The 27,567-nt window shown below is 50.4% G+C and overlaps 2 protein-coding genes across 13 annotated transcripts in view; one reads left to right on the forward strand and one right to left on the reverse strand.

Moving 5' to 3' along the window:
• mark2b (MAP/microtubule affinity-regulating kinase 2b) overlaps window positions 1-6,834 on the forward strand; it is a 167,930-nt gene extending 161,096 nt beyond the window's left edge. For all 7 annotated transcript variants that reach the window (XM_063036473.1, XM_063036470.1, XM_063036474.1 and 4 more), the window contains 2 exons: window positions 4,397-4,441; window positions 5,656-6,834. In XM_063036473.1, coding sequence (XP_062892543.1) covers window positions 4,397-4,441; window positions 5,656-5,998 — 388 coding nt within the window. In that variant the 3' untranslated portion in view covers window positions 5,999-6,834. The remainder of the gene's footprint in view (window positions 1-4,396; window positions 4,442-5,655) is intronic.
• A 150-nt stretch (window positions 6,835-6,984) lies between these two features.
• Window positions 6,985-27,567, reverse strand: part of rcor2 (REST corepressor 2) — a 111,894-nt gene continuing 91,311 nt past the window's right edge. For 5 of the 6 annotated variants that reach the window (XM_063036479.1, XM_063036478.1, XM_063036476.1 and 2 more), the window contains 5 exons: window positions 21,218-21,436; window positions 14,155-14,232; window positions 13,867-13,924; window positions 13,470-13,705; window positions 6,985-11,673 (listed from right to left, as the gene is read on the reverse strand). In XM_063036479.1, the coding sequence (XP_062892549.1) occupies window positions 11,377-11,673; window positions 13,470-13,705; window positions 13,867-13,924; window positions 14,155-14,232; window positions 21,218-21,436 (888 nt within the window). In that variant the 3' untranslated portion in view covers window positions 6,985-11,376. The remainder of the gene's footprint in view (window positions 11,674-13,469; window positions 13,706-13,866; window positions 13,925-14,154; window positions 14,233-21,217; window positions 21,437-27,567) is intronic. The other variant, XM_063036482.1, reaches the window with a different exon arrangement.

The raw sequence follows: 27,567 nt of genomic DNA on the forward strand, positions 1-27,567 counted from the left end.
GACTGGGTGTGGCTGGTATGTGTCTGGGGTAGTTGGGGGGATTCTCACAGTGCATGCCCTCTCTAACCCTGTGCGGATCTAACTCTTCTCCCGCACAACGCTGTGCCTTTGCTGTGTGGCCGTTCTAACCCCGTCACTGGCTCTGGCTGTCCACTGTACGCGGTTCCTGCCTGCTTATACCCCCTCCGGTGGAGGTGGTCCTCCCTTCCTAACCCCTCCTCGCAGGTGTGGTGAAGCCGGGCCTGACAACTGCTCGGCTCTGACCGGCTCCCTCCATCGCAGGAGTCAGGAGCCAACTCTGATTCTGCACAGCCTTCTACAGTAAAGCAGCCTGTGGTCAGACAGACACTCAGTCAATAACCCAGTATTCAGATCTTTGATTGTTAAACCAGCCCTCAAATGCTCCTAGATCAGTAATTGCCCCTTGATCAATAATGTGGCATTTGATCATTCCTGATTGATCACTTGCTCATGATCAGATCCTTGATCAATAATGCACGCAACCAAGTCTTCTAGATTAATAGCTTGCCACCTCAATAGATCCTCAAAAATTTGTCCTATTGAAAGTACCTTGATCAATAAAAAAGAACCATTAATTAGATCTTCGATCAGTAACTCAGCCCCTCAGTTGCTTCTCGATTAATAACTTGTCCTATAATCAGTCCCTCAATAGATAACACAATGTGTAATCAGCCCCAATCAATCAATCTCCCCCTCACTGGTTCCTCGATCAATAACTTCCCTCTTGATCCATAACCCAGGCCTGTAATAAATCTGATTTGATTGGTACCATTCCCTGTAATCAATAACCCCATCATCCATCTGATGAGATCTGTCCCGTCTTAGTAAGTTGCCCATGATCAGTCAATGTCTGACATTGAAATCCACCCCACTGAGATTATCACAATGTGTGGCATAATGTCTCTCACGTCCAACCAGCCTGGCAGCTGATCAATAAACAGCTTTGGAACCAGCCCAACACGATGGATGAGACATCAAAAGCAGACAATCACCCTGTCTGTCTGAACACTGAGGGCAGACGGGGCTGTGTCCAACACTGAGGGCAGACGGGGCTGTGTTGACCAAGGGGGTATCTGTCTGAACACTGAGGGCAGACGGGGCTGTGTCCAACACTGAGGGCAGACGGGGCTGTGTTGACCAAGGGGGTATCTGTCTGAACACTGAGGGCAGGTGGGACCACGTTGATGGGGCTCTATTACAGACCACCCAACAGTCCCAGGGATTTAGAGGGACAAATTTGTTGGGAGATCGCAGACTGTTGCAAGAAACATAAGGTTATTATAGTAGGTGATTTTAACTTTCCACATATTGACTGGGACTCCCAGACTGTAAAAGGACTAGATGGGATAGAGTTTGACAAATGTGTTCAGGAAAGTTTCCTTTGTCAGCACGTAGAAGTGATTCTGGATCTGCTGTGAGGGAATGAGACAGGGCAGGTGACTGAAGTTGGTGTAAAGGGAACATTTTGCATCTAGTGCTCATGATGTCATTAGTTTCAAGGTAATTATGAAAAGGATAGGTCTGGTCCATGGGTTGAGTTTCTGAATTGGACAAAGGCCAATCTTGAAGGTATCAGAAAAGATCTGGCAAGTGTGGATTGGGACAGGCTGTTTCTGGCAAAAGTGTCCTTGGAAAGTGGGAACACATCAAAAGTGAAATTTTGAGAGTACAAAGCTTGTATGTGCCCGTCAGAATAAAAAATTAAGATAACAAGTGTAGGGAATCTTGGTTTTTCAAGAGATATTGAGGCACTGGTTGAGAAATAGGAGATGCACAGCAGGTACAGGCAGGTAGGAAGAAATGAGATGCTTATGGAGTATAAGAAATGCAAGAGAACACTTAAAGAAATCAGGAGGGTTAAAAGAAGGCACGAGGTTGCCCCAGCAGACAAGCTGACGGAGAATCCTAAGGGATTCTACAGATACGTTAAGAGCTAAAGGATTACAAGGGACAAAATTGGTCCTCTGGAAGACCAGAATGGTAGACCATATGTGGAGCCTAAACAGATGGGGGAAGATCTAAAATAAATTTTTTGTATCTGTGTTTACTTTGAAAATGGACCCAGTGTCTATAGAAGTGAGGCAATGTAGCAGCGAGGTCATGGACCCTGTACAGGTTGCAGAGGAAGAGCGGTGTGTTGTCTTGAGACAAATCAGGGTGGACAGTCCCCAGGGCCTGACAGGGTGTCCCTAGCAGATAGATTTAAATCACCCTTAGCCACAGGTGGGGTACTGGAGGACTGGAGGATATAATGTTCTTTTTATGAAAAGTTCTGAGTAATACAGGAAATTATAGGCTGGTGAGTGACATCAGTAGTGGGAAAGTTATTGGAAGGTATTCTAAGGAAGCGGGTATATGCTTACTTGGAACCCGTCAGGGACTGATTACAGATAGTCGGCATGGCTTTGTATATGGTAGGGTGTGTCTAACCAATTTACAGAGTTTTTCGAAGAAGTTACCGGGAAAGCTGATGAAGGCAAGGCAGTGGATGTTGTCTACATGGACTTCAGCAAGGCATTTGACAAGGTCCCACATGGGAGGCTGGTCAAGAAGGTTCGGTCGCTCGGCATTCAGGGTGAGGTAGTAAATTGGATGAGACATTGGCCTTGTGGGAGAAGCCAGGGAGTGGTGGTAGATGGTTGCCTCTCTGACTGGAGGCCTGTGACTAGTGGAGTGCCACAGGGATCGGTGCTGGGTCCCTTGTTGTTTGTCACCTATAGCAACGATCTAGGTGATAATGTGGTTCACTGGATCAACAAGTTTTTGGATGACACCGAGATTGGGGGTGTAGTGGACAGCGACAAAGACTACAAACGAGAAAGTCTGCAGATGATGGAAATGGGAGCCGCACACACAAATGCTGGAGGAACTCAGCAGGCCAGGCAGCATCGATAGGGAAAAAGTACAGTTGATGCTTCGGGCTGAAACCCTTCAGCAGGTTGTACCTTTATCCACAGATGCTGCCTGGCCGGTTGGGTTCCTCCGGCATTTTGAGTGACAAAGACTGTCAAAGCTTACAGCAGGATCTCGATCTGTTGGAAGAACAGCTGATGGAATTTGATGCAGACAGTTGTGAGGTGTTGCACTTTGGTAGAACCAACCAGGATAGGACTTACACGGTGAACCCCAGGGCACTGAGGAGAGCAGTAGAACAGAGAGATCTGGGAGTACAGGTCCATAATTCATTGAAAGTGGCATCTCAGGTAGATAGGGTTGTAAAGAAAGCTTTTGGCACATTGGCCTTCATATATTTGTGCTGAGTGCAGGAGAGTTGGGATGTTATGTTGATGTTGGTGAGGACTGTGAGCAGCTATAATCACCTACTTACAGGAAAAATGTAAATAAGATTGTACGAGTATAGGGGAAGATTTACAAGGATGTTGCCAGGTCTGGAGGACCTGAATTCTCGGGAAAGGTTGAACAGGTTCAGACTTTATTCCCTGGAGTGTCGGAGAAGGAGGCTGGATTTGAGAGAGGCGTGCACAGTTACGAGGAGTATAGGTAGGGTAAATGCAATCAGACTTTTCCCACTGGGGTTGGGTCATGGTTTAAGTGTGAAAGGTGAAACGTTTAAGGGGAGCAGATGTGGGAACTTCACCACTCAGACGGTTGTGAGCGTGTGGAATGAGCTGCCTACGGAATTGTTGGTTTGATTTCAACATTTAAGGGAAATTTGGATAAGTAGATGGATGGCAGAGGTATGCAGGGCTATGTTCTGGTTGACGGGACTAGACAGATTAACAGTTCAGCACAGACTAGATGGGCCAAAGGGCCTGTTTCTGTGCTGGAGCGTTCTATGACTATTGAGGGTGTACAAGGGAAAATAAGAGAGTAACAGTTACAGAGAAAGTGCAATGCAGGCAGACAACAAGGTGCAAGAACATGACAAGGTCAGTTCTGAGGTTAAGAGTCCATCTCATCGAACTAGGGAACTATTCAATAGTCTGATAATGTTGGGGTAGAATCTGTAAGATTGTCCCTCAGCCTGCTGCGACAAGCTTTCAGGCTTTTGTATCTTCTGCCCAACCGGAGGGGGGAGCAGAGAGAATGTCTGGGTTGAGGGAGGGGGTCTTTGATTACACTGACTGCTTTACTGATACAGTGGGAAGTGTAGACAGAGGCTGTGAAGGGGAGGCAGGTTTCCGTGACGAGCTGAGCTGTGCCCACGACTCTCTGCGGTTTCTCACGGTCATGGGCAGCGCGGTTGGTGGTGAAGGTGTCCCTCTGACAGTCGGTGGGGGGGGGGCTGAGTAATAAATGACGAGGGGCATCCGGGGTGGGAGTGCACCCTCTAGGAGTGCGTGTGGGTGCAGATGCCCTCGTGTGAGTACTGTGGCCTCGTTTCTAAACTTGAACTCTGATTACTTTTCTCGAGGGCGCCCAATGAGGGAGAGATCAGAGACCGAGCAGAGGGGCAAAGGTGAGCATTCAACCCCAGCCTGCCCTCCCTTCTGGGAGGTTGCCCGCGAGACCCCGTGTCCCCGGCTATGTGTGGGATGAAACCGGACCCTGCCCTCTCCCCCCCCCAGGACAACGGGGGCTGAGGGCAGTGAAGCCAGACCCTGCCCCTCCCCACTCCCCACACTCCAGGATGACGACGACCGGGGGGGGGGGGGAAGCGATCAGTGGCTATTCTCAGCTGGATCTGTCTGTCCCTTTGCCAGTCACTGCACGTCCTCTTGGATCTTGCGGGCGGAGCTTCATGGAGATGAGGGTGGGGTCTCGCAAAGATTTGGAGGCCGAAGGCTCTCTGTGAGGTCTTTAGTTAATGGTCCCTGAATTCACCTTCAACCTCTCAGCCAGACATCGCCCCTCCCACACGTCCTGCTGCGTGTGCGTGTGGAGTTTTCACATTCTCCCTGTGACCGTGTTTACCGTAGGTGAACTGGCCCCTCACCCCTCCCCATGTGTGGGGACAGTGGATTAAACAGCTGCCGTAGATCGCCCTCAGATCCCCCCCCCCCGACCCCGGCGCGTGGGTGAGGGGAAGAGTCTGGGATAGTTTCTGGGCTGAAGGGCAGCCGGTCTCTGCTGCACTAATGTGGACCAGTAACTGACCTCCCCCACCCCAGGCTGTTGGTAGTTTGATCTAAAGGCTCTTTGGAAGTGGAGACTGAGGCATAAACTTGTTCCTCACGGCTAAGTTGAAGAAGTGTGACACCTACAGCAGGAAAGCTAAGAAGCCGTCAGCTATATAACTGATTTACTTAGGTCCATCACCCGTTACCCAGGCTGCCAACAGCCGCTCACCAGAGTCCTCTGTCCTGGGCCAGTCTTCCGAGTTGCCCCCGGGTGTAGCCCATCTTCGAAGATCCTTCCTGTCCCAGAGATGAGGTCTCCAGACATTTTGTAACTCTTGGGTTTTCACGGGATGGGATTGATAGCCCCGTGCGCAACCCTCCCTCTTTCACATCCAGACTTGGACTGTCCACAGCAGAGTTAAATAAACTGAAGTAATGGGAAAATTCACTGTACATCTATGGAGATGATTTTTTTTAATACAAGCAAGCATAGGAAAAGTGAAATTGTCAGAAGAATAAACATTTTTGAACGGTAGTGTCATGGTTAGCACAATGCTTTGATGTTCGTGTGACCAACAAAACTAAAAAGAAACTTTAATCTCTAATCCAACAGGCCGAATGCTGTCAGCGAGAAGGACGAGAACAAGGACATGAAGCCGCGGTCCCTACGCTTCACCTGGAGTATGAAGACGACAAGCTCAATGGAGCCCAACGAGATGATGAAAGAGATTGGCAAGGTGCTGGACGCCAATAACTGTGAACACGAGGGCCGTGAGCGGTACATGCTCTTCTGCATGCACGGCGACCCTGCCAAAGACAACCTGGTGCAGTGGGAGATGGAGGTGTGCAAACTGCCACGGCTCTCCCTCAACGGCGTCCGATTCAAGCGCATCTCCGGCACCTCCATCGCCTTCAAGAACATTGCATCCAAAATCGCCAACGAGCTCAAGCTGTGAGGACATTCCCCTGGAGAGGCGGCAAAGGGCCGGACTTGCTCCCGTTGGCCTGGATTTCTGTCATGGCATAATTTTCTCTGCGTTTAGTGTTCCTAAGTTTATTTTTTAGTTTATTTTTTTTTTAAATTCTGCCTGATCATGTCTTGCACACTTGTCACGCTGGGGCCTGTTCATTGGTCGCGGGATTATCCACGGTTTGACCCCCCCCCAAGGGTGGGGGAAGGGGTCGCACTCAGAGCATTACACTCAATCAATGTAGCAGATGGGTCAGAGGTGGGATCATGTCAGTCCTGAACTGGCACTTGAAGGGTTACACCAACCTCCTCCTCGTTACCAAGTTAGATCAGCCCTCTTCTCTCTCTTTCCCCTCCCCAGGGGGTGTGTGTGTGTGTGTGTCACCCCTGAACAGGGAGTCTGGGGGCAGGGGCAACTGCCCCAGGCTTCTCCCTTCCCTTCTGTCCACGTCTCACTATAGGGGGCAAGTTTTGTGAAGAGGAGTGTTAGAGGGTACACATACCCTGGTCTTTTGGGGTTTTTACCCCCCCTCCCCGAGACCAGCGACACTACATGGGCCGGGCTGATCCCGACGGCCATTTCTTTCCGCACCTGTGATCACATGTTACCTCCCCTGCCCCGCGTTTCTTTTGTGTATAATCTTCTTCTGGGTCGAGGCAGGGCTGGGGCACAGCCCTGTCATCGGTTCTCGCCGTTGGAAGTTCTGAGAGCATCCTTTCTTTTTTAAAATTGTAAATGAATTAATGAAGCTGTGTCCTGTCTTTGGAATCTGCTGTTCCTGTCCGTTAATTTTTTAATTAATTAAACAGAAAATAAATAGAGCAAGCTCTCGGGAACTTTTCTTTGTCTGACAATGTTGGAGATTCCCTGCCTGGATCTCCCCCGAACCAGTGTCCATGCACATTTGGTTTCTATTCCTCTTCCCACTCCCACACCGTTTCTGCCATTTGCAACATCAGAGCCATTAGCCACCTTCACCAGAACTAGCTTTGGTGAGTGTGGAACACCCTGCCCAGGTCAGTGGTAGAGGCCGCAACATGAGGGAGATAGAAAAGTACAGCAGAGGAACAGGCCATCAGCCACAATGTTGTGCCAAATTCCAAAACACTAATTCCTCCTGCCTAGCCAAATGTCTCTTAAAAGCCTCTACCATCATACCAGGCATTCACCACTGAGTAAAAAAAACTTACCCCTCATATCCCCCCTCACCTTCAATGCACACCCTCTGGCATTAGACTTTTTAAACCTGAGAAACATACTCCATCTACTCTATCGTGCCTCTCATAAACCTGTCAGATCTCCCCTCAGCCACTCCAGAGAAAACAACCCAAGTTTGACCAGGCAGCATTCTGTTAAGCCTCCACATCCTTCCTGGAGTGGGGCAATTGGAACCGTATGCAATACTCCAGATGTGGCCTAACCAGTTTTATAAAGTTGCAACATAACCTCTTACCCTTTGAACTCAGTAAGAACTTTAGCCAGGCACATGGTTAGTGTAATGGGGAGGGAAGAATATTGATGGCAGAGTGTTGTGGACTAAAGGGCCTGGCGTTGTTCCTCTCTGACTGTCCACGTGTTATTGACCATCGTTTAGCTGGACTGTGCAGGTTGTTGACACATTTCACTGTATTTTTCAATGTACACGTGATAAATAAACTTTAAACTTGTTACAAACCTTTCCACTCGCTACACTCTGGTTTGAAACCCCTGGCTGGCGTACGCCTCTCTCATGCACCTGGACCCAAAAATTCAGACAGCCCGAGTCAGTGTCTAGTAAAATATTTTATTGAAATCCCATAATTCACAATTTCCATTGTAGACCCAGGAAACTCTGAACCAGTGGAGTGAGGGAACACACTCATTAAAAAAAAACTCGCTTTAAACACCGAGAATAATTTAAAGTATCATCAACTGACATTTAAAAAAACCACACGTGCTTGCACACACACACACACACACACACTCATTCACTCACACTCACTCTAGGAAACACACCAGACAAGGGGCTAATAGTGAAGCAGTGGTGCACTGCACACAAAAGAGGTGGCCTAGGTATCAGCTACAAACACACACACCCACACGCCCAGGAACCCATCTGCAGCCCACCAACCCCACCGCGCAGTCAGCTGCAGCCTTCCCGCCACACCAATTCCACCTTGAAATCTACACCACCACACTAAATTAAAAGATTGATTCAATCACTGCTGGTCCACCGTGGGGAAGGCGACGATGTGGGATCCAGGTCCAGAGAGAGGAGGGAATGAACGCTGTGAGGGCTCCCAGCTACCAACCCCCTCTCCCCCCACACACACAGTCCACTCCCACTCGTTTGCCCGGAAGGTCTAACATTAACGCAGTAGTCAAAACAAGAAATTCATCGGGGATATAGAATTGCTCCAGAGAAGGTTTGTGTGATGGCACCAGGCGAACCCATGCAATCCACCCACCCAGGACTGCAGAAACTGCTGAGCAAAGCACAGACTGCCCAGTAAGACAGCACAGCACGTTAATTGTGTCGGTAGCATTGTGGTACAATCCCGGAAATCTGACTATTCAGAAATGCCAAAGGCCCGGCAGCTGCCTTTTCCCTCACACTCTCCAAATACACCGGCTTCATGGGGACTCATTTTTAAAATACCACATGATGAATAATAAAGTTGATTTAAACTTGTTCGTGACTTCCAACAGTACAGATTACCGCTTGTCCCACCCAGTCAAAATTCCCAGCATGCCGGATTATTGGAGTTTTACCTTTGCTGAGGAGGAATCCTCGGCTGGGAAAGCAGGGCAGAAGCAACCAATGTCGATAAACGACGGTTCATTGCTGGGAAATAAGGCAATTGTAGGACATGTAGAATTTGGAGCTGTATCTGTAACACTCTCCACTAACCCCGCACAATCAGTAATCACACAGGGCACTGACTGCACTCGCATGCCAATTCCACTTGCTGGTCCCTCTCAAGGGCGTTGCTATCTCACTGGGGAGTGGTCCATCTCAGACCTCGCTGGGTTCTCAGCCAGATTGAAGGCTGTCACAAAACAGACACAAGATGCTTCCCGTTTCCCTCCCGGGCCCAGGAATCCGTGGAGCCCTGTCACATACAGGCTGAGGTGGATGAAGCACAACACCCAGGGCCAAAGATCTGAGAGGCTGCTACCTCCCTACCTGTTGACTCCAGCTCTGGGACATGGCTCACATCTGTCTGTGGGCAGGAAGGGGGCAACCAAGCCTCTCACCCCAGGGCCCCAACTTCCCTGACCTCGGCACTGGCAGAAGTGCGGCTCCAGACCCCCTGCCCTTCTGTTTGCCCATGGGATCCCGGTCTGCATCGATCCAAAAGCCCTCAAATTGCCACGGTACTGATGACCATGTACTGCTGGTACGTGGGTGAAGGGCCTGTGTTGCAGTACTGGTGGGAGGGAGACTGAATACTAGCACAAACTGCCTCTTCACAGGGTGTCTGTTTCTGAGGTACCCACGACTGGGATGGAGACCGTTAAGCCTGGTCTATACTTCTGCGTCAACGCGTCGCCCCAAACCCTACGCAAAACCGACGCGCAACCCTACGCGAGAGCCTGCGTTGCTGTGACGCCCACATCTCCCAAAATGTAACCGCGCGTCGCGGCAACGCAGAACGCAACAACTGTGATTGGTCCGCTTGGTAGCATCGCATTTCCTCCTACGCTGCAATAGCTTCCCATTGGGCGACTGAAGGGCAGGGAAGGAACTCTGGCTGCAATGCTTTCCATAAAGCTCTACAGACCTCCAAAATTATGGAGGACGCACTTCGCATGAAAAAAGACGCTCGCTTTAAACTTGTTTACCCGAGACTACCATGACCATGAAGCCTTGCACGGGCAGGTGAGTGCGCGTGCCTGACTTGCGTGAATTGCCGAGCCACGCAGACACACCAGCGTACAAGTATACATGCTCACAACGTGCGTTGGCCATTTGCGTAGGTTACGGCGTCCAGTTAACGCAGAAGTATAAACCAGGCTTTACACTGAAACCAACCCCCCAATCGGGGGCAGGAGTGTGGGGGGGGGGGGCAAGAGGAATATTTTCCCAGGAAACATGCTCACCAGTGGAGACCCTCAAGACTCCATCCTCCTCTCCCCCACCACCCCACCCGAGAGCTCGGACACGAGCCTCTTCAGTGAAGAGAGATACTCAGCAGCAATGCTCCGATGGGATAGTGCAGGAGCCATTTGGCATTGCCTTGATGGGCCAGGAATGGCAGCCCAGGCTCAGAGATCCGTCCCATGATTAAGCTTCAACTATGCATCAACCACTCACACTAATCCTCCATCCCACTGATGCCAGGCTTCTGACACCTCCCGGAGGATATTCCAGTTAAGAGTATAATTATCTTTAATTAAAAATCAGTTCTTCCCTGGCAGCCTCTCACCCGTTCCAGTTTGTGGCCCAGCTGTCCCAGGGGCACACAACCCTCTGCTTACTACATCCACGGTCCTCAGCTGGCCAGACAGCCGTCCCAAAAGCAGAGAGTTCCTGTTCCCTCTCACCCAGGGACTCCCGGGGGAGCTGGAAGCTTTGTGAACATACGGAGCCCGGTAGCAGGGCCGCAGGCCAGCACCATCCTGAAGCCAGCCGGGTAACAAGCCAGGAAACATGGGGAGGTGATGGGCATCCAGCTCTAACCCCTGCCCTGCCTCTCGAAGTCCCCAGCTCCGAAGGAGCAGATCGCTCCCAATGTAGTGTTGCAGAATGAGGGGCCTGATTCCCTCACTCTGAAAGCACCATGTTTTAAAAAAGTTAAAACTATTTCCAATTTTTTTTAAAATCTAAAGCTTTAAAATTAGTGAAAAAAACGTAGCGTTTAAAACTCAAATTCCACCTGCATGATTCTGCGTTGAGTGAGTCCTGGGTAAAAAGCCAGAGCACCAGGCACGACGTCAGATCCTCGGGAGATTGAAGGTGCGAAGCCCAAAGTCGCCAATTAATCGAGGGCTCGATCGATGCTCAGTTTCCGTGGGAGATCTGGCGTACAAAGCCCGAGCTCCTGGGACACTGAGAGCGATTCACAGGAGTCCCAGGAGATCCTGGTGACAACGCCAGGGTCCCAATCTATTCCGGGCAAGATGTCAGGGTCCAAAGAGATCGGGGTGGGGCGGGGGGGAGAGAGAGGAGATGTGGGTGCGATGCCAGGATCCTGGTCCCTTTGCTCCCCACAGTGCCCGAGATGGAGGCAAGTCGCAGCCAGCACAAGGCATCAGGGTGATATGACATCCTGTCGAATCGCTGGTCGTAGATCCAGTCTCCTGCGACATTTTTCAGCTGTCAGGAGGGGGGGGGGGAGGTGCCCATCCCACTGCCCCAGCCCTCGCTGTACGGCGGGAGCTCAGTGCGCAGAGGAGGGAGGTGTGTCTAGCCCCACGCCCACCAGAGAGGGCAGGTGCTGGGGACTGATAGGAGGACGGGGGCCGTGGCGCGGGGGCACGGCTGGGCGGATGAGGGGGGGTGGCGGCTGGTTGGGCACGGGTCGGGACGGCAGGAATCGGCCCTGTTGGAGGGGCGGGGGCTGCCGGTGGAGGGCCGGTGGAGCGGCGGGGAGGGAGGGACGCAGCAGCGGAGGGGGTTGGGAGAGGGAGGGGCCAGGGGCGGGGGCTGGTGCAGCAGGAACCGGAGTCGTCTGGACCTGGGGATGGAAGCAGAGGAGAGACCGGTTACTGATCGACCCCTGAAATTTACCCAAAACCGCCCCCACCCAAGACCTGCACTCAAACTCAGAAAAATATAAACCATAAGATACAGGAGCAGAATCCGGCCATTCAGCCCATCGAGTCTGGTCCAGCATTACATCATGGCAACCAAATTCTCCTGCCTTCTCTCTGTTAACTTTTTAAGGCTCTTACAGATGAATAACCTATTCATCCACACCTTAAAAACACCCAATCACTTGAGCTCTACAGTACTCAAGTCCACAGATTCAGCACACTCTTGACTAAAGAAAAGAAATCCCTCCTCATCTCTGTTCTAAATGGACGACCCTCTACTCTGTGGCCATGCCCTCTGGTCCTACAAGAGACATCCTCTGCACATTCACTCTATGTAGTCCATTCAATATGTTTCAATGAGATCTCTCCATCATTCTTCTGAATGCCAGTGAGTACCGGCCCAGAGCTGCTAAAAGTCCTCATACGCTGGCCCTTTCATTCTCGGAATCATTCTTGTGAACCTCCTCTGGACCGTCTCCAACAGTGGCACACCCTTCCTTAGATACCGGGCCCAAAATTGCTCACAATATCACACGATCAGTTACAGATGGAGTCAAATCCGAGCAAGTGTGGCGGCTCTAGGAGGTCAAGTGGCGGGACCCTTGTGGGCGCCGAGATATCAGACACAGCACGGTACAAGCCTTTTGGCCAACACTGTCGTGCCAGTTTTTAAATTTACTGCTTGGGGTTTAAGCACAAAGCGCCCACGCGACCAGACAGGGTGATAAGGGCTGGTCTTTAATTGCACGGGACACTCAGTACAAGAGTGAAGAAGCGGTGTCACAGCTGCAGAAAACGCTGGCCAGGCTGCTATCGGAGTATGGTGTGCCGTTCTGGGAAGGGTGTGGAGCCTTTGGGGAGGGTGCAGAAGAGGTTTACCAGAACTTGGATTGTTTTCTCTGGAGGGGCAGAGTCTGAGGTGGGGTGAGAGAGCTGATAGAAGCTCAAAAGCCGCAAGAGATACACTAGTCAGACAAAACATCTTGGCGGGGTAGAACTCTGGTCAGACCACACTTGGTGTATTGTGCTCAGCTCTGGTCGTCTCAGTTTAGGTGCAGAGGAGATTCACCAGGATTAGACAGCATGTCTATGAGGATAGGTAGAGTGAGCTGGGGCTTTCCTCTTTGGAGAGGAGGATAAGAGGTCTAGATAGGATGGATAACCACTACTTCTCCCCAGACAAATAAAAAAAGAGGGCATAATTTTAAGATGATTAGAGGAAAGTATAGGGGAGATGTCAGAAGAGTTTTTTTTAAAAGACGGAGTGGTGGGTGTGTGCCAGACGTGATGGTAGAGGCAGTTAACTAGGGACATTTTAGAGACTCTTAGAGAGGCACATGGATGAAGGAAAACTGGAGGGTGACGTGGGAGGGAAGGGTCAGGTTGATCTTGGAGTAGGGTTAAAGGGTCAGCACGACAGAATGGGCCAAAGGGCTTGTACGGTTTTATAAATGACAAGAATCGAGAACATGAATTTAAAGTGAGGGGCCGAAAATTGACAACATAAGAGGTTTATTTAAATAAGTATAATTTTTAAAGAGATGTGCGGGTCAGGTGTTTTTACACAGGGAGTGGTGGGCGTGTGGAATGAGCTGCCGGGGTGGTGGTGGAGACAGATATGATAGAGGAGTTTAAGAGTCGTAGGCAGGCACATGAATGCACAGGGAATGATGGGATTTAGTTCAATTCTGACCAGACCACAGTCCCACCCACATACCTCTGCTTCCTCGTCTGCCTCCTCCTCACTGTTCCCCAGCGAGGGGTTGGAGCCACTGCCCTCGTCCAGGGGAGAGATGGTCCCGGTGCCGCCCTGCTCCGCCTCCCACTCCTGCACGATCTCCTCCAGGTTGAAACGTCGCCGGTAGCTGATGAAGAAACTCTTCACCTGCGCCAGGGTCTTGTTACCCACCACGTCCGCCACCGCTTGGAAATTCCGCCCATACTTACGGATCCCTGGAGGCACACAGTTCGGGAATCAGTCCCCTCATTTACTTAGGAAAGGCGGAGGGGAGCGAAAGGGCCAGGGAGAGATGCGTGACGGGCTGGGGGGCCGGGCAGGAGGGAGGGAATGAGATGAGAGATGGACGGAGGGAGGAAGGGACAGGGGACAGTACCTTGCACTGCCAGCAGTTGTTCCTCTGTCGTCCATCGAGAGTTCAGTTTGGGAGTCACCTGCAGAGACAGACAGTGGTGTTAATCACAGGGAGGAACTTGCAACTAACCCCACACCCCTCCCACCCTGAAACCATGTCCCACTCTGGTCACCGCCCTTAGAAAAGGCATGTTCAAACTGAGTACAGCAAGATCGAACAATACTGTCCACGCCCATCGATTCCTCCCTCCTCCCCTCCACACCATCCCCTCGATTCTGGGACACATTGCGGTGACAGCCACACCCCTACCTCCGGCGGCCGCAGTTTGTCGATGCCTCCATCCAGACTCTGCTTCAGTGAGCTGTTTATCTGTTTTATGCTCTGCACCTGTAGTGTGTGAACAGAACATCGCTGGTGAGAACTCCAAACCCACTGCAGGTTACGGTCGCAGCCAGACCTCCAAGCCTCCCACAGAGAAACACCAGCTGCACTCTGAAGCTGTCAGGGCCAGGGGCAAAGAGAAGCACTGTCCCATTACACACTCCTGTGTCAGAGTGAAACTCTCTCCACACCGTCCCATCACACACTCCTGTGTCAGACAGAGTGAAGCTCCCTCTACACTGTCCCATCACACACTCCTGTGTCAGACAGAGTGAAGCTCCCTCTACACTGTCCCATCACACACTCCCGGGGTCAGACACAGAGTGAAGCTCCCTCTACACTGTCCCATCACACACTCCCACGGTCAGACACAGAGTGAAGCTCCCTCCACACTGTCCCATCACACACTCCCGGGGTCAGACACAGAGTGAAACTCCCTCTACACTGTCCCATCACACACTCCCGGGTCAGACACAGAGTGAAACTCCCTCCACACTGTCCCATCACACACTCCTGTGTCAGACAGAGTGAAACTCCCTCCACACTGTCCCATCACACACTCCCGGGGTCACACACAGAGTGAAGCTCCCTCCACACCGTCCCATCACACACTCCCGGGGTCAGACACAGAGTGAAACTCCCTCCACACTGTCCCATCACACACTCCTGTGTCAGACAGAGTGAAACTCCCTCCACACCGTCCCATCACACACTCCTGTGTCAGACAGAGTGAAGCTCCCTCTACACTGTCCTATCACACACTCCCACGGTCAGACACAGAGTGAAGCTCCCTCTACACCGTCCCATCACACACTCCCGGGTCAGACACAGAGTGAAACTCCCTCCACACTGTCCCATCACACACTCCCGGGTCAGACACAGAGTGAAACTCCCTCCACACCGTCCCATCACACACTCCCGGGTCAGACACAGAGTGAAACTCCCTCCACACTGTCCCATCACACACTCCCACGGTCAGACACAGAGTGAAGCTCCCTCCACACCGTCCCATCACACACTCCCGGGTCAGACACAGAGTGAAACTCCCTCCACACCGTCCCATCACACACTCCTGTGTCAGACAGAGTGAATCTCCCTCTACACTGTCCCATCACACACTCCTGTGTCAGACAGAGTGAAACTCCCTCTACACTGTCCCATCACACACTCCCGGGGTCAGACACAGAGTGAAGCTCCCTCCACACCGTCCCATCACACACTCCCGGGGTCAGACACAGAGTGAAGCTCCCTCCACACCGTCCCATCACACACTCCCCGGGTCAGACACAGAGTGAAGCTCCCTCCACACCGTCCCATCACACACTCTCGGGGTCAGACACAGAGTGAAACTCCCTCTACACTGTCCCATCACACACTCCCGGGGTCAGACACAGAGTGAAACTCCCTCCACACCGTCCCATCACACACTCCCGGGGTCAGACATAGAGTGAAGCTCCCTCTACACCGTCCCATCACACACTCCCGGGTCAGACACAGAGTGAAACTCCCTCCACACCGTCCCATCACATACTCCCGGGGTCAGACACAGAGTGAAACTCCCTCCACACTGTCCCATCACACACTCCTGTGTCAGACAGAGTGAAACTCCCTCCACACTGTCGCATCACACACTCCCGGGTCAGACACAGAGTGAAACTCCCTCCACACCGTCCCATCACACACTCCCGGTTCAGACACAGAGTGAAACTCCCTCCACACCATCCCATCACACACTCCCGGTTCAGACACAGAGTGAAACTCCCTCCACACCGTCCCATCACACACTCCCGGGGTCAGACACAGAGTGAAACTCCCTCCACACCGTCCCATCACACACTCCCGGGTCAGACACAGAGTGAAACTCCCTCCACACTGTCCCATCACACACTCCTGTGTCAGACAGAGTGAAACTCCCTCCACACTGTCGCATCACACACTCCCGGGTCAGACACAGAGTGAAACTCCCTCCACACCGTCCCATCACACACTCCCGGTTCAGACACAGAGTGAAACTCCCTCCACACCATCCCATCACACACTCCCGGTTCAGACACAGAGTGAAACTCCCTCCACACCGTCCCATCACACACTCCCGGGGTCAGACACAGAGTGAAACTCCCTCCACACCGTCCCATCACACACTCCCGGGTCAGACACAGAGTGAAACTCCCTCCACACTGTCCCATCACACACTCCTGTGTCAGACAGAGTGAAACTCCCTCCACACTGTCGCATCACACACTCCCGGGTCAGACACAGAGTGAAACTCCCTCCACACCGTCCCATCACACACTCCTGGGGTCAGACACAGAGTGAAGCTCCCTCCACACCGTCCCATCACACACTCCCGGGGTCAGACACAGAGTGAAACTCCCTCCACACCGTCCCATCACACACTCCCGGGGTCAGACACAGAGTGAAGCTCCCTCTACACTGTCCCATCACACACTCCCAGGGTCAGACACAGAGTGAAACTCCCTCCACACCGTCCCATCACACACTCCCGGGTCAGACACAGAGTGAAACTCCCTCCACACTGTCCCATCACACACTCCTGTGTCAGACACAGAGTGAAACTCCCTCCACACTGTCCCATCACACACTCCTGTGTCAGACAGAGTGAAACTCCCTCCACACTGTCGCATCACACACTCCCGGGTCAGACACAGAGTGAAACTCCCTCCACACCGTCCCATCACACACTCCCGGTTCAGACACAGAGTGAAACTCCCTCCACACTGTCCCATCACACACTCCTGTGTCAGACAGAGTGAAACTCCCTCCACAGTGTCGCATCACACACTCCCGGGTCAGACACAGAGTGAAACTCCCTCCACACCGTCCCATCACACACTCCCGGTTCAGACAGAGTGAAGCTCCCTCCACACCATCCCATCACACACTCCCGGGGTCAGACAGAGTGAAGCTCCCTCCACGGTGACCATTGTTGGGAGAGGGCGGGAGGAGAGTAGGAGGTCAGGGTTTGCCTCGGAAGATATGTTGGCTCTGGGTTAGTTTCTGCTTTTTTACTGCATCAGGGGTACTTGGTGTAGTTTAAATGGCTGTTAATTGTTCTCCATGCTGGATGTTGGAGCCCTGGCGGACCCAGAGCCTCCCAGGGAACTACATCTGTGTAAAGTGTATACAGCTGCAGCCCCTTGAAGACCATGTCAGGGATCTGGAGCAGCAGCTGGATGACCTTCGGCTTGTACGGGAGAGCGAGGAGATCATCGGTCAGAGTTACAGGGAAATAGTCACCCCGAAGTTGCAGGAGGCGAGTAGCTGGGTGACTGTCAGGAGGAATGGAAACGTGAATGGGTAGTTAGTGCAGAGCACCCCTGTGGCCATTCCCCTCAATAATAAACACACCGCTTTGGACACTGTTGTGGGGGATGGCCCCCAGGGGAATGCCACGGAGACGAGGTTACTGGCACCAAGCATGGACCCATGGTGCAGAAGGGAAAGAGAGAGGAGGGGAGCGGTTGTGATAGGGACTCACTCATTGGTCAGAGGAACAGACAGGTGATTCTGTGGATGTGAATGGGATACCCGGATGGCCAGGTTTAGGGACGTCTCAGATCGCGTCCACATTTTAGGGGGTGGAGTGGTGGAGGAGAGCAGCCAGATGTCTTGGTACATGTTTGTACCTGTGACATAGGAAGGAAAAGCAAAAAGGTCCTGAAAAGAGTACTTTAGAGGGCTAGGCAGAAAGCTGAGCAGGACTCCAGGATAGTAATTTCTGGAGTGCTACCTGTGCCACACACCAGTGAGGGTAGGAACGGAGTGATTTGGCAGATAAGTGTGCAGCTGAGAAGCTGGTGTAGGGGACAGAGCTGCAGGTTCTTGGATCATTGGGATCTCTTCTGGGGGAGGTATGACCTGTACAAAAGGAACTGGGTTGCACCTGAACCTGAGGGGGGAACAATATTCTTGCGGGCAGGTTTGTTAGAGCTGTTGGAACAGGTTTAAACTTAATTGGCAGGGGTACGGGAACTGGAGTGAAGGGACTCAGGACAGAATACATGCGAGGTCATCCACTTCGGAAGGGAAGATGGAAGATCAGGTTATTAACGCTGCTGTGCAGAAGGACTTGGTTGGTTTGCAGGTACAGCAGACTATCGAGAAGGCAAATGGAATGTTGGCCTTCATTGCTAGAGGGATTGAATTCAAGAGCAGGGAGGTTATGCTGCAATTATACAGGGTACTGGTGAGGCCACACCTGGAGTACTGTGTGCAGTTCTGGTCTCCATACTTGAGGAAGGATATACTGGCTTTGGAGGCCGTGCAGAGGAGGTTCACCAGGTTGATTCCAGAGATGAGGGGGTTAGACTATGAGGAGAGATTGACTCACCTGGGACTGTACTCGCTGGAATTCAGGAGAATGAGAGGGGATCTTGTAGAAACATATAAAATTATGAAAGTGGTAGATAAGAAAAAGGCAGGAAAGTTGTTTCCACTGGTAGGTGAGACTAGAAGTGGGGGACATAGCCTCAAGATTCGGGGGAGTAGATTTAGGACGGAGATGAGGAGGAGCTGCTTTTCCCAGAGAGTGGTGAATCCGTGGAGTTCTCTGCAGTGGAGGCTTCCTCAGTAAATATATTTAAGACAAGATTGGATAGATTTTTGCATAATAGGGGAATTAAGGGTTACAGGGAAAAGGCAGGTAGGTGGAGGTGAGTCAGTGGCCAGATCGGCCATGATCTTATTGAATGGCTGAGTTGGCTTGATAGGCCAGATGGCCGACTCCTGCTCCTATTTCTTATATTTTGTTCTTATATCGACTAATCAAGAGCCTGCTTTAAATATCCCCAATGATTTGGCTTCTACAGCCATCTGTGGAAACGAATTCTACACCCTCCAGCTAAAGAAATTCCTCCTCACATCTGTTCTAAAGGGAAGGCTCAGGTTCTGGACTCTTGAACTAATGGAAACATCCTCTCCACATCCACTCTATTTAGTACAGGAGGTTGGGACTGAACGCATGTCTCAGGAGCTGTGAGGCAGCAGATTTACATTGCGAGCCACAATGCCACCCATCTCCCACACCTCAGACCCCCTTTCATCGCCTTGCCCTTCTGCGATGTTTATAAATGACTTGGATGAGGAAGTGTGAGGGTGGGTTAGTAAGTTTGCAGGTGACACAAAGGCTGGCAGAGTTGTGGATAGTTCCGAAGGTTGTCATAGGCGACAACGGCACATTAACAGGATGCAGAGCTGGGCTGAGAGGTGGCAGGTGGAGTTCAGTATGGAAAAGTGTGAAGTGATTCACTTTAGGTCAAACTTGAAGGCAGAGTACAGGGATAACGGCAGAATTCTTCGCAGTGTGGAGGAACAGAGGGATGAATCCTGGGCTCCACATCCACGCAAGTTGACAGGGTGGTCAGGAAGGCCAGTGGTGTGTTGGCCTTCATTAGTCGTGAGATTGAGTTCAAGAGCCGTGAGGTAATGCTGCAGTTTTATAAAACTCTGGTTAGACCACACTTGGAGAATTGTGTTCAGTTCTGGTCACCTCATTATAGGAAGGATGTGGAAGCTTTAGAGAGGGTGCGGAGGAGATTCACCAGGATGCTGCCTGGATGAGAGGGCAGGTCTTATGAGGAGAGGTTGAGTGAGCTCGGGCTTTTCTCTCTGGAGGGAAGGAGCATGAGAGGTGACTTGATAGAGGTGGACAAGATGAGATCCACAGATCGAGCGGACAGCCAGAGACTTCTTCCACAGGGTGGAAACGTCTAATATGAGAGGGCACAATTTTAAGGTGATTAGAGAAAAGGTATGGGGGTAAGGGTTGGGATGCCAGAGGTAACTATTTTTTTATAAATACATACATGGAGTGCTGGGTGCGTGGAATGTCCTGCAGGGGGTGGTGGTAGAGGCAGATCAATTAGGGACATTTAAAACAACACACACAAAATGCTGGAGGAACTCAAGCCAGGCAGCATCTATGGAAAAACATAAACAGCCGACGCTTCGGGCCGAGACTTTTCAGCAGGACTGGAAAGGAAGGGGAGAAGTTTCAGCCCGAAACGTCGACTGTTTTCCATAGATGCTGCCTGGTCCTCCGGCATTTTCTGTCTGTTGCTTCGGATTTCTAGCATCTGCAGATTTTCCTGTGCTAGGAACATTTAAGAAACTCAGACAGGCACGTGGATGATAGAAAAATGGAGGGCTATGGGGGAGGGAGGGTTGGACTGATCTCAGAGTAGGTTAAAAGGCTGGCACAACACTGTGGGCCACAGGGCCTGTAGTGCACTGGAATGTTCTATCTCCATCTGTGAACATGTGTTGTACTTCCAGCTCCCGGGGGTCCTCCAATATCTCTGGCCACCAGGGTAAAAGCCTCCAACAGGTTGACAGGTTCAGAGGGGATACAAAGAAGAATTGTTTTCGTCCCACGAGTGGTTGGAAACTGGAAGGCATTGTCTGAGAGGGTGGTGCAGGCCAGAACTTCCACATTTAACAAAGGATCTGACGAACAAGTACTACAGCTACTGACAAAGTGCTGGGCGTTAGCATAGATAGGTCTCAAAGGTCAGCTGGGCTGGATGGACTATTGCTGTGTGGTATGTCTGTACTCTAGTGGCATTACATTCTCCCTAACCTACATCTCGTACTCTCTACACCAACGTAACACAACACTTTACAGCCCCCGTTACTGGGGGGGGGGGGGTCAGCTCCAACCGCTGCCTTTCTGGAGTTCGTACATTCTCCCCGGGACTGTGCGGGTCTCCTCCCACAGGCCAAAGAACAGTAAGTTGTGGGCTCGCTCTGCTGGAGTTGGAAGTGTCACAACTCCTGCAGGTTGCCACCCGCACACCCTCGAACTGTGTTGGCCGTTGACACTATGCACTTTACTGTACATTTCCATGTAGATGTGACAAATAAAGCTCAGCTTTCTTTAGTCGTCTCTGCACCAAGCAGGGAGCGGTGGGGGAGGGAGCTCGGCAGAACACTCAGGGAGGCGAAACCAGTGCCCATCAGCCAACCATCTCACCTGCCGTTTGATGGAGATCAGCTGCGAGTCGAGCTGTCGCAGGGCGATGGTGGCAGCATTGGGGTTTGCAGAGACTCCAGCCACCTCGTCCTGGCTCAGGTACATGTCTTTTGGGGGTCGCCGCTTCGCTCGTGGGGGGTGGTGCCTGTACTGGACACTCTGCGACTCTCTCTTCACCGCCATCGACTTGCCGTTCGTTTGCTTCTGCTCCCCGGGGCGCTGAGGGAAGGCAGGGGTTCAGAAGTGGCCACACAATACCACCAAGCTCAAAGACAGCTTCTGACCCACCCTCATCTGCTCTGCCATTCAATCGGCTGATTTATCATTCCTCTCAAACCTGTTCTCCCAGTAACCTTACTGATCACAAACTTATTAACCTCCGCTTTAAATATGCAAAATGACTTGGTCTCCACAGCTCCTGGTGGAGAGGAATTCCACAGATTTATCATCCTCTGGATAAAGAAATTCCTCCTCATCTCTGTAAATGGACTCCCCTATATTCTGAGTCATCTGGACTCCCCCACTATAGGAAACATCCTCCCCACATCCGCTCCATACGACCATATGACATAGGGGCAGAATTAGGTCATCTGGCCCATCGAGTCTGTTCTACCTTTCAATCATGGCTGATCCTTTTTTTTCCTATCTCTGCCTCAACCCCAGTTCCTGGCCTTCTCCCCACAACCTTTGACGCCGTGTCCAATCAAGAATGTATCAATCTCTGCCTTAACTATACCCAACGACCTGGCCTCCACAGCCGCACGTGGCAACAAATTCCACAAGTTCACTACCCTCTGGCTAAAGAAATTTCTCTGCATCTCTGCTTTAAATTGTCGCCCCTTTATCCTGAGGCTGTACCCTCTCGTCCTAGACTCCCCCACCATGGGAAACATCCTTTCCACGTCTACTCTACATTTGAAAGGTTTCACTGAGATCCCCCCTCATCCTTCTCAATTCCAGCGAGTACAGACCCAGAGTCATCAAACGTTTCTCGTATGATAACCCTTTCATTCCTGGAATCACCCTCTGGACCCTCTCCAATGCCAGCACATCTTTTCTCAAATGAGGGGCCCAAAACTGTTCATGATACTCAAGGTGAGGCCTCACCACTGCCTTATAGATTAGATTAGATTTGATTTAACTTTATTGTCATTGTGCCGAGTACTGATACAAAGCCAATGAAATGCAATTAGCATCTGACCAGAAATGCAAAAGAATAGTATTATTTACAAAGTAACTGCAAATAAAAAGTAAGTGCTACAGCACACAAATATAAAAGTACTGAGACAGTACAATACGGATGCAATACTGCTTAGCGCTGTGATGTGAGGTTCAACAGGGTCACAGCCTCAGGGAAGAAGCTCTTCCTGTGCCTATTGGTGCGGGAGCGGAGGCTCCTGTAGCGCCTACCGGATGGGAGGAGAGTAAAAAGTCCATAGTTAGGGTGAGATGCATCCTTGATAACGCTTTTCACCCTGCCCAGGCAGCGTTTATGGTAGATGTTCTCAATAGTGGGCAATTGGGTGCCGATAATCCACTGGACAGTTTTCACCACACACTGGAGTGCTTTGTGGTCCGATACGGGACAATTGCCATACCACACTGAGATGCAGTTGGTGAGTATGCTCTCAATGGTACAGCGGTAAAAGTCCGTCAGTATCCTGGGACAGAGGTGAGCTTTCTTCATGCTCCGCAGGAAATAAAGGCTCTGTTGCACCTTTTTGATCAGGATGGAGGAGTTCAGGGACCAGGTGAGATCCTCGGAAATGTGAACACCAAGGAATTTGAAGCTTGATACACACTCCACTACAGCTCCGTTGACGTAGATGGGGACGTGAGTGTGGCTCCTAGCATGCCTGAAGTCCACAATGATCTCCTTGGTCTTCTGGGTGTTAAGGGCCAGGTTGTTGTCGGCACACCATGTGGCCAGGTGCAGGACCTCGTCCCTGTAGACCGTCTCGTCATCCCCTCTGATCAGGCCAACCACCGTGGTGTTGTCTGCGAACTTGATTATGGAGTTAGAACCATGTACAGGAATGCAGTCATAGGTGAAAAGGGAGTACAGAAGAGGGCTCAGCACACAGCCTTGAGGCACGCTGGTGTTCAGGGTGAGAGTGGAGGAGGAGAGGTTGTCTAACTTAACAGATTGGGGTTTGTTAGTCAGAAAGTCCAAGGTCCAATTGCAGAGGGATGAGATGATACCAAGCTGGTGAAGTTTGGTGATCAGCTTGGAGGGGATCACAGTATTGAATGCCGAACTAAAGTCAATGAACAGCATTCTGACGTAAGAGTTGGGGCTGTCCAGGTGGGTCAGGGCAGAGTGAAGTGCCGTGGAGATGGCGTCCTCTGTAGATCTGTTGGTGCGATAGGCAGATTGATGGGGGTCCAGGGTACTGGGCAGACAGGATTTCAGATATGATAGAACCAGTCTCTCAAAGCACTTTGCAACGATGGGGGTGAGTGCAACTGGGCGGAAGTCATTCAGGCCCAGGGCAGTGGGATGCTTCTGCACTGGCAAGATGACGGCAATCTTGAAGCTTATGGGGACAACTGCCTGGGCCAGGGACAGATTGAAAATGTTCGTGAAGACCTTGCCAACTGCCCTGCACAGACTCTGAGCACACGGCCAGGTATTCCATTGGGACCAGCTGCCTTTCGTATATTCATCCTGCTCAGGGTGGCGTAAACATCGGAGGTGGAAAGTGAGAGAAGCGGTGGGGGGGGGGGGGGGCGGCAGGAATCTCATAGAAACATTCCTAATGTTAAAAGGCCTGAACAGATTAAACATGGCAAAGTTACTTCCCATGTTAGGGGAGTCAAGATAAGCGGGCACGACTTCAGGATTGAAGGACGTCCACTTAGAACAGAGATGCGGAGAAATTACTTTAGTCAGAGGGTGGTAAATCTGTGGAATTTGTTGCCACGAGCGGATGTGGAGGCCAAGTCATTAGGTACAGTTAAGGCAGAGATAGATAGGCTCTTGATTAGCCAGGGCATCAAAGGGTGTGGGGTGAAAGCAGGGGAGTGGGTTGACTGGAAAAACTGGATCAGCCCATGACTGAATGGTGGAGCAGACTCAATGGGCCGAATGGCCTGCTTCTGCTCCTATTTCTTATGGTCTTATAAAGCCTCAGCATCACATCCTTGCTCTTGTTTTCTAGACCTCTTGAAACGAATGCTCACATGGCATTTGCTTTCCTCACCACCAACTCGACCTGCAAGTTAACCTTCAGGGTGTTTTACACAAGGACTCCCAAGTCCTTCTGCATCTCAGGTTCCTGGATTTTCTCCCTGCTTAGAAAACAGTCCATACATTTACTTCCAGAGTACATGACCCTGCATTTCCCAACATTATATTTTATTTGCCACTTCCTTAGCCATTCTCCTAATCTGACTAAGTCCTTCTGCATCCTGTCTGTTTCCTCAACATTACTTGCCCCTCCACCAATCTTCATATCATCTGCAAACTTGGCAACAAAGTCATCTATTCCATCTAAATCAATTACATACAGTATGTAAAAAATTGGTCCCAACACCAACCCCTGCAGAACACAACTAGTCTCTGGTAGCCAACCAGAAAAGGATCCTTTTATTCTCACTTGCTGCCTCCTACCAATCAGCCAATGTTCTAACCATGTCAGTAACTTTCCTGTAATACCATGGGCTCTTAATTTGGTAAGCAGCCTCATGTGTGGCACCTTGTTAAAGGCTTCTGAAAATCCAAATATACAACATCATCAACTGCATCCCCTTTATCCATCCTACTTTGTAATCTCCTCAAAGAATTCCAACAGGTTCATCAGACAGGATTTTCCCTGAAGGAAACCATGCAGACTTTGTACTATCTTGTCCTGTGTCACCATGTACTCCATCACCTCATCCTTAACAACTGACTCCAACATCTTCCCAACCACTGAGATCAGGCTAACTGGTCTATAATTTCCTCTCTGCTGCCTTCCTCCTTTCTTAAAGAGTGGAGTAACATTTGCAATTTTCCTGTCCTCTGGAGGCAGCAGAGTCCAATGATTTTTGAAAGATCATTTCGAGTGCCACCACAATCTCTAACGCAACCTCTTTCAGAATCTGAGCGTGCAGTTCATCTGGTCCGGGTGACTTATATACCTTTAGGTCTTTAAGCTTTCTGAGCACCTTCTCTCTTCTAACAGTAACTGCACCCACTTCTCTTCCTTCACACCCTTCAACATCTGGCACACTGCTAGTGTCTTCCACAGTGAAGACTGATGCAAAATACTCATTTAGTTCATCAGCCATCTCTTTGTCCCCCGTTATTATTTCTCCTGCCTCATTTTCTAGCAGCCCTATATCCACTCTCATTTCTCTTTCATCTTTAACATAATTGAAAAACTTTTACTACTTTGATATTTGCTAGCTTGCTTTCATATTTCATCTTTTCCCTTCTAATGATTTTTTAGTTACTCTCTGTAGTTTTTTTAAAAAACGTCATATTCCTCTATCTTCCCACTAATTTTTGCTTTGTTGTATGCCCTTTCGACACTAGAATACCACAGCACAGAATAGGCCCTTCGGCCCTCGATGTTGTAGCGACCTATATATTCCTTAAAAAATTAAGTACTAAACCCACACTACCCCGCAACCCTCTATTTTCCTTTCATCCATGTGCCTATCTAATACCCCTAATGTTTTAGCCTCTACCACCATCCCTGGCAAGTCATTCCAGGCACCTACAATCCTCTGTGTAAAAAACTTACCCCTGATGTCTCCCCTAAACTTCCCTCCCTTAACTCTGTACATATGCCCTCTGGTGTTTGCTATTCGTGCCCTGGGCAACAGGTACTGGCTATCCACCCTATCCATGCCCCTCATAATCTTGCAGACCTCTATCAAGTCCCTTCTTATCCTTCTACGCTCCAAAGAGAAAAGTCCCAGCTCTGCTAACCTTGCCTCATAAGATTTGTTTTCCAATCCAGGCAACATACTGGTAAATCTCCTCTGCACCCTCTCCATAGCTTCCACATCCTTCCTATAATGAGGTGACCAGAACTGAACACAATACTCCCACCAGAGATTTGTGGAGTTGCAACATGACCTCTCTACTCTTGAACTCAATCACTATTAATGAAGCCTAGCATCCCATAGGCATTCTTAACTATCCTATCAACCTGTGCAGCGACCTTGAGGACTGTTTGGACTTGAACCCCAAGGTCCCTCTGTTCATCCACACTCTTAAGTAACCGACCATTAACCCTGTACTCAGCTGCAGCTGGATGCACCTTTTGCAGGTGTATTCATCAGAGACAACTGTGCTGTCCTTGATTTCCCACATCTTACAATCGGAGCACTGGACTGCCCTATCTATTGCCTTCATTACCAACTCCTAAGTTAATTAAATTAATTAAAGAAACTTACCTGGCCTTACCTCTCTAGGAGCAAGCTCGTCCTCAGCCTCTGCTCGCTGAAGCCTCAAAACTCCACTCCTTCACTGACCCACTCACTCACTGGCCGTTCTGCTTGAGCTTCCCCTCTTTTTATTTGTTTGAGCTTTACAATTTTCGATTGCCCAATCAATTGCTTTCTGCTGAGACTGAACTACTCAAATCTTGATTGACTTGACTGCACAATCCAACTGCCAAAACCTCTCGAGCCAAAGCCTCAAAGCTCCACTCCGTCACTGGCCCACTCACTCGCTGGCCGCTCTGCTTGAGCTACCCCTCTTTTTATTAGCTTTTACAATAGGCTTTGACTTCTCTTGTCAGCCACATCAGTACTGTTTTGCCATTTGAGTATTTGTTGTTTGTTTACATCTATCCTGCACTTTCCTCATTTTTCCCAGAAACTCACGCCATTGCTGCTCTGCTGTCATCCCTGCCAGCAGCTCCTTCCAATTAAGTTTGGCCAACTCCTCTCTCATACCACGGTAGTTCCCCTTATTCCACTGAAATACTGCTACATCAGACATTACTTTCTCCTTACCAAATTTCAAGTTGAACACAATCATATTGGTTCCTAAGGGTTCTTTTACCTTAAGCTCCCTAATAGCCTGCGTCACATCTTTCTACTGATATAATGCCATTCTTTACCAGTATAGCCACACCATCCCCTCTACCTACCTTCCTATCCCTCCGATGTAACATGCAACCTTGGACATTCAGCTCCCAACTACAACCATCCTTCAGCCACGATTCAGTGATGGCCACAACATTATATCTGGCGATCTGTAATAGTGCAACAAAATAATCTACCTTATTTCTTACACTACGTCCATTTAGATACAACATCTTGAGTACCGTATTTGCTACCCTTTCTGATTCTGCATCCCTAATGTTTTGGTGCTCAGCCTATTGGCTGCAACCAAGCCTCATCACCTGCCT

This window comes from Mobula hypostoma, chromosome 30, assembly GCF_963921235.1.
Source record: "Mobula hypostoma chromosome 30, sMobHyp1.1, whole genome shotgun sequence".
Taxonomy (NCBI): domain Eukaryota; kingdom Metazoa; phylum Chordata; class Chondrichthyes; order Myliobatiformes; family Myliobatidae; genus Mobula; species Mobula hypostoma.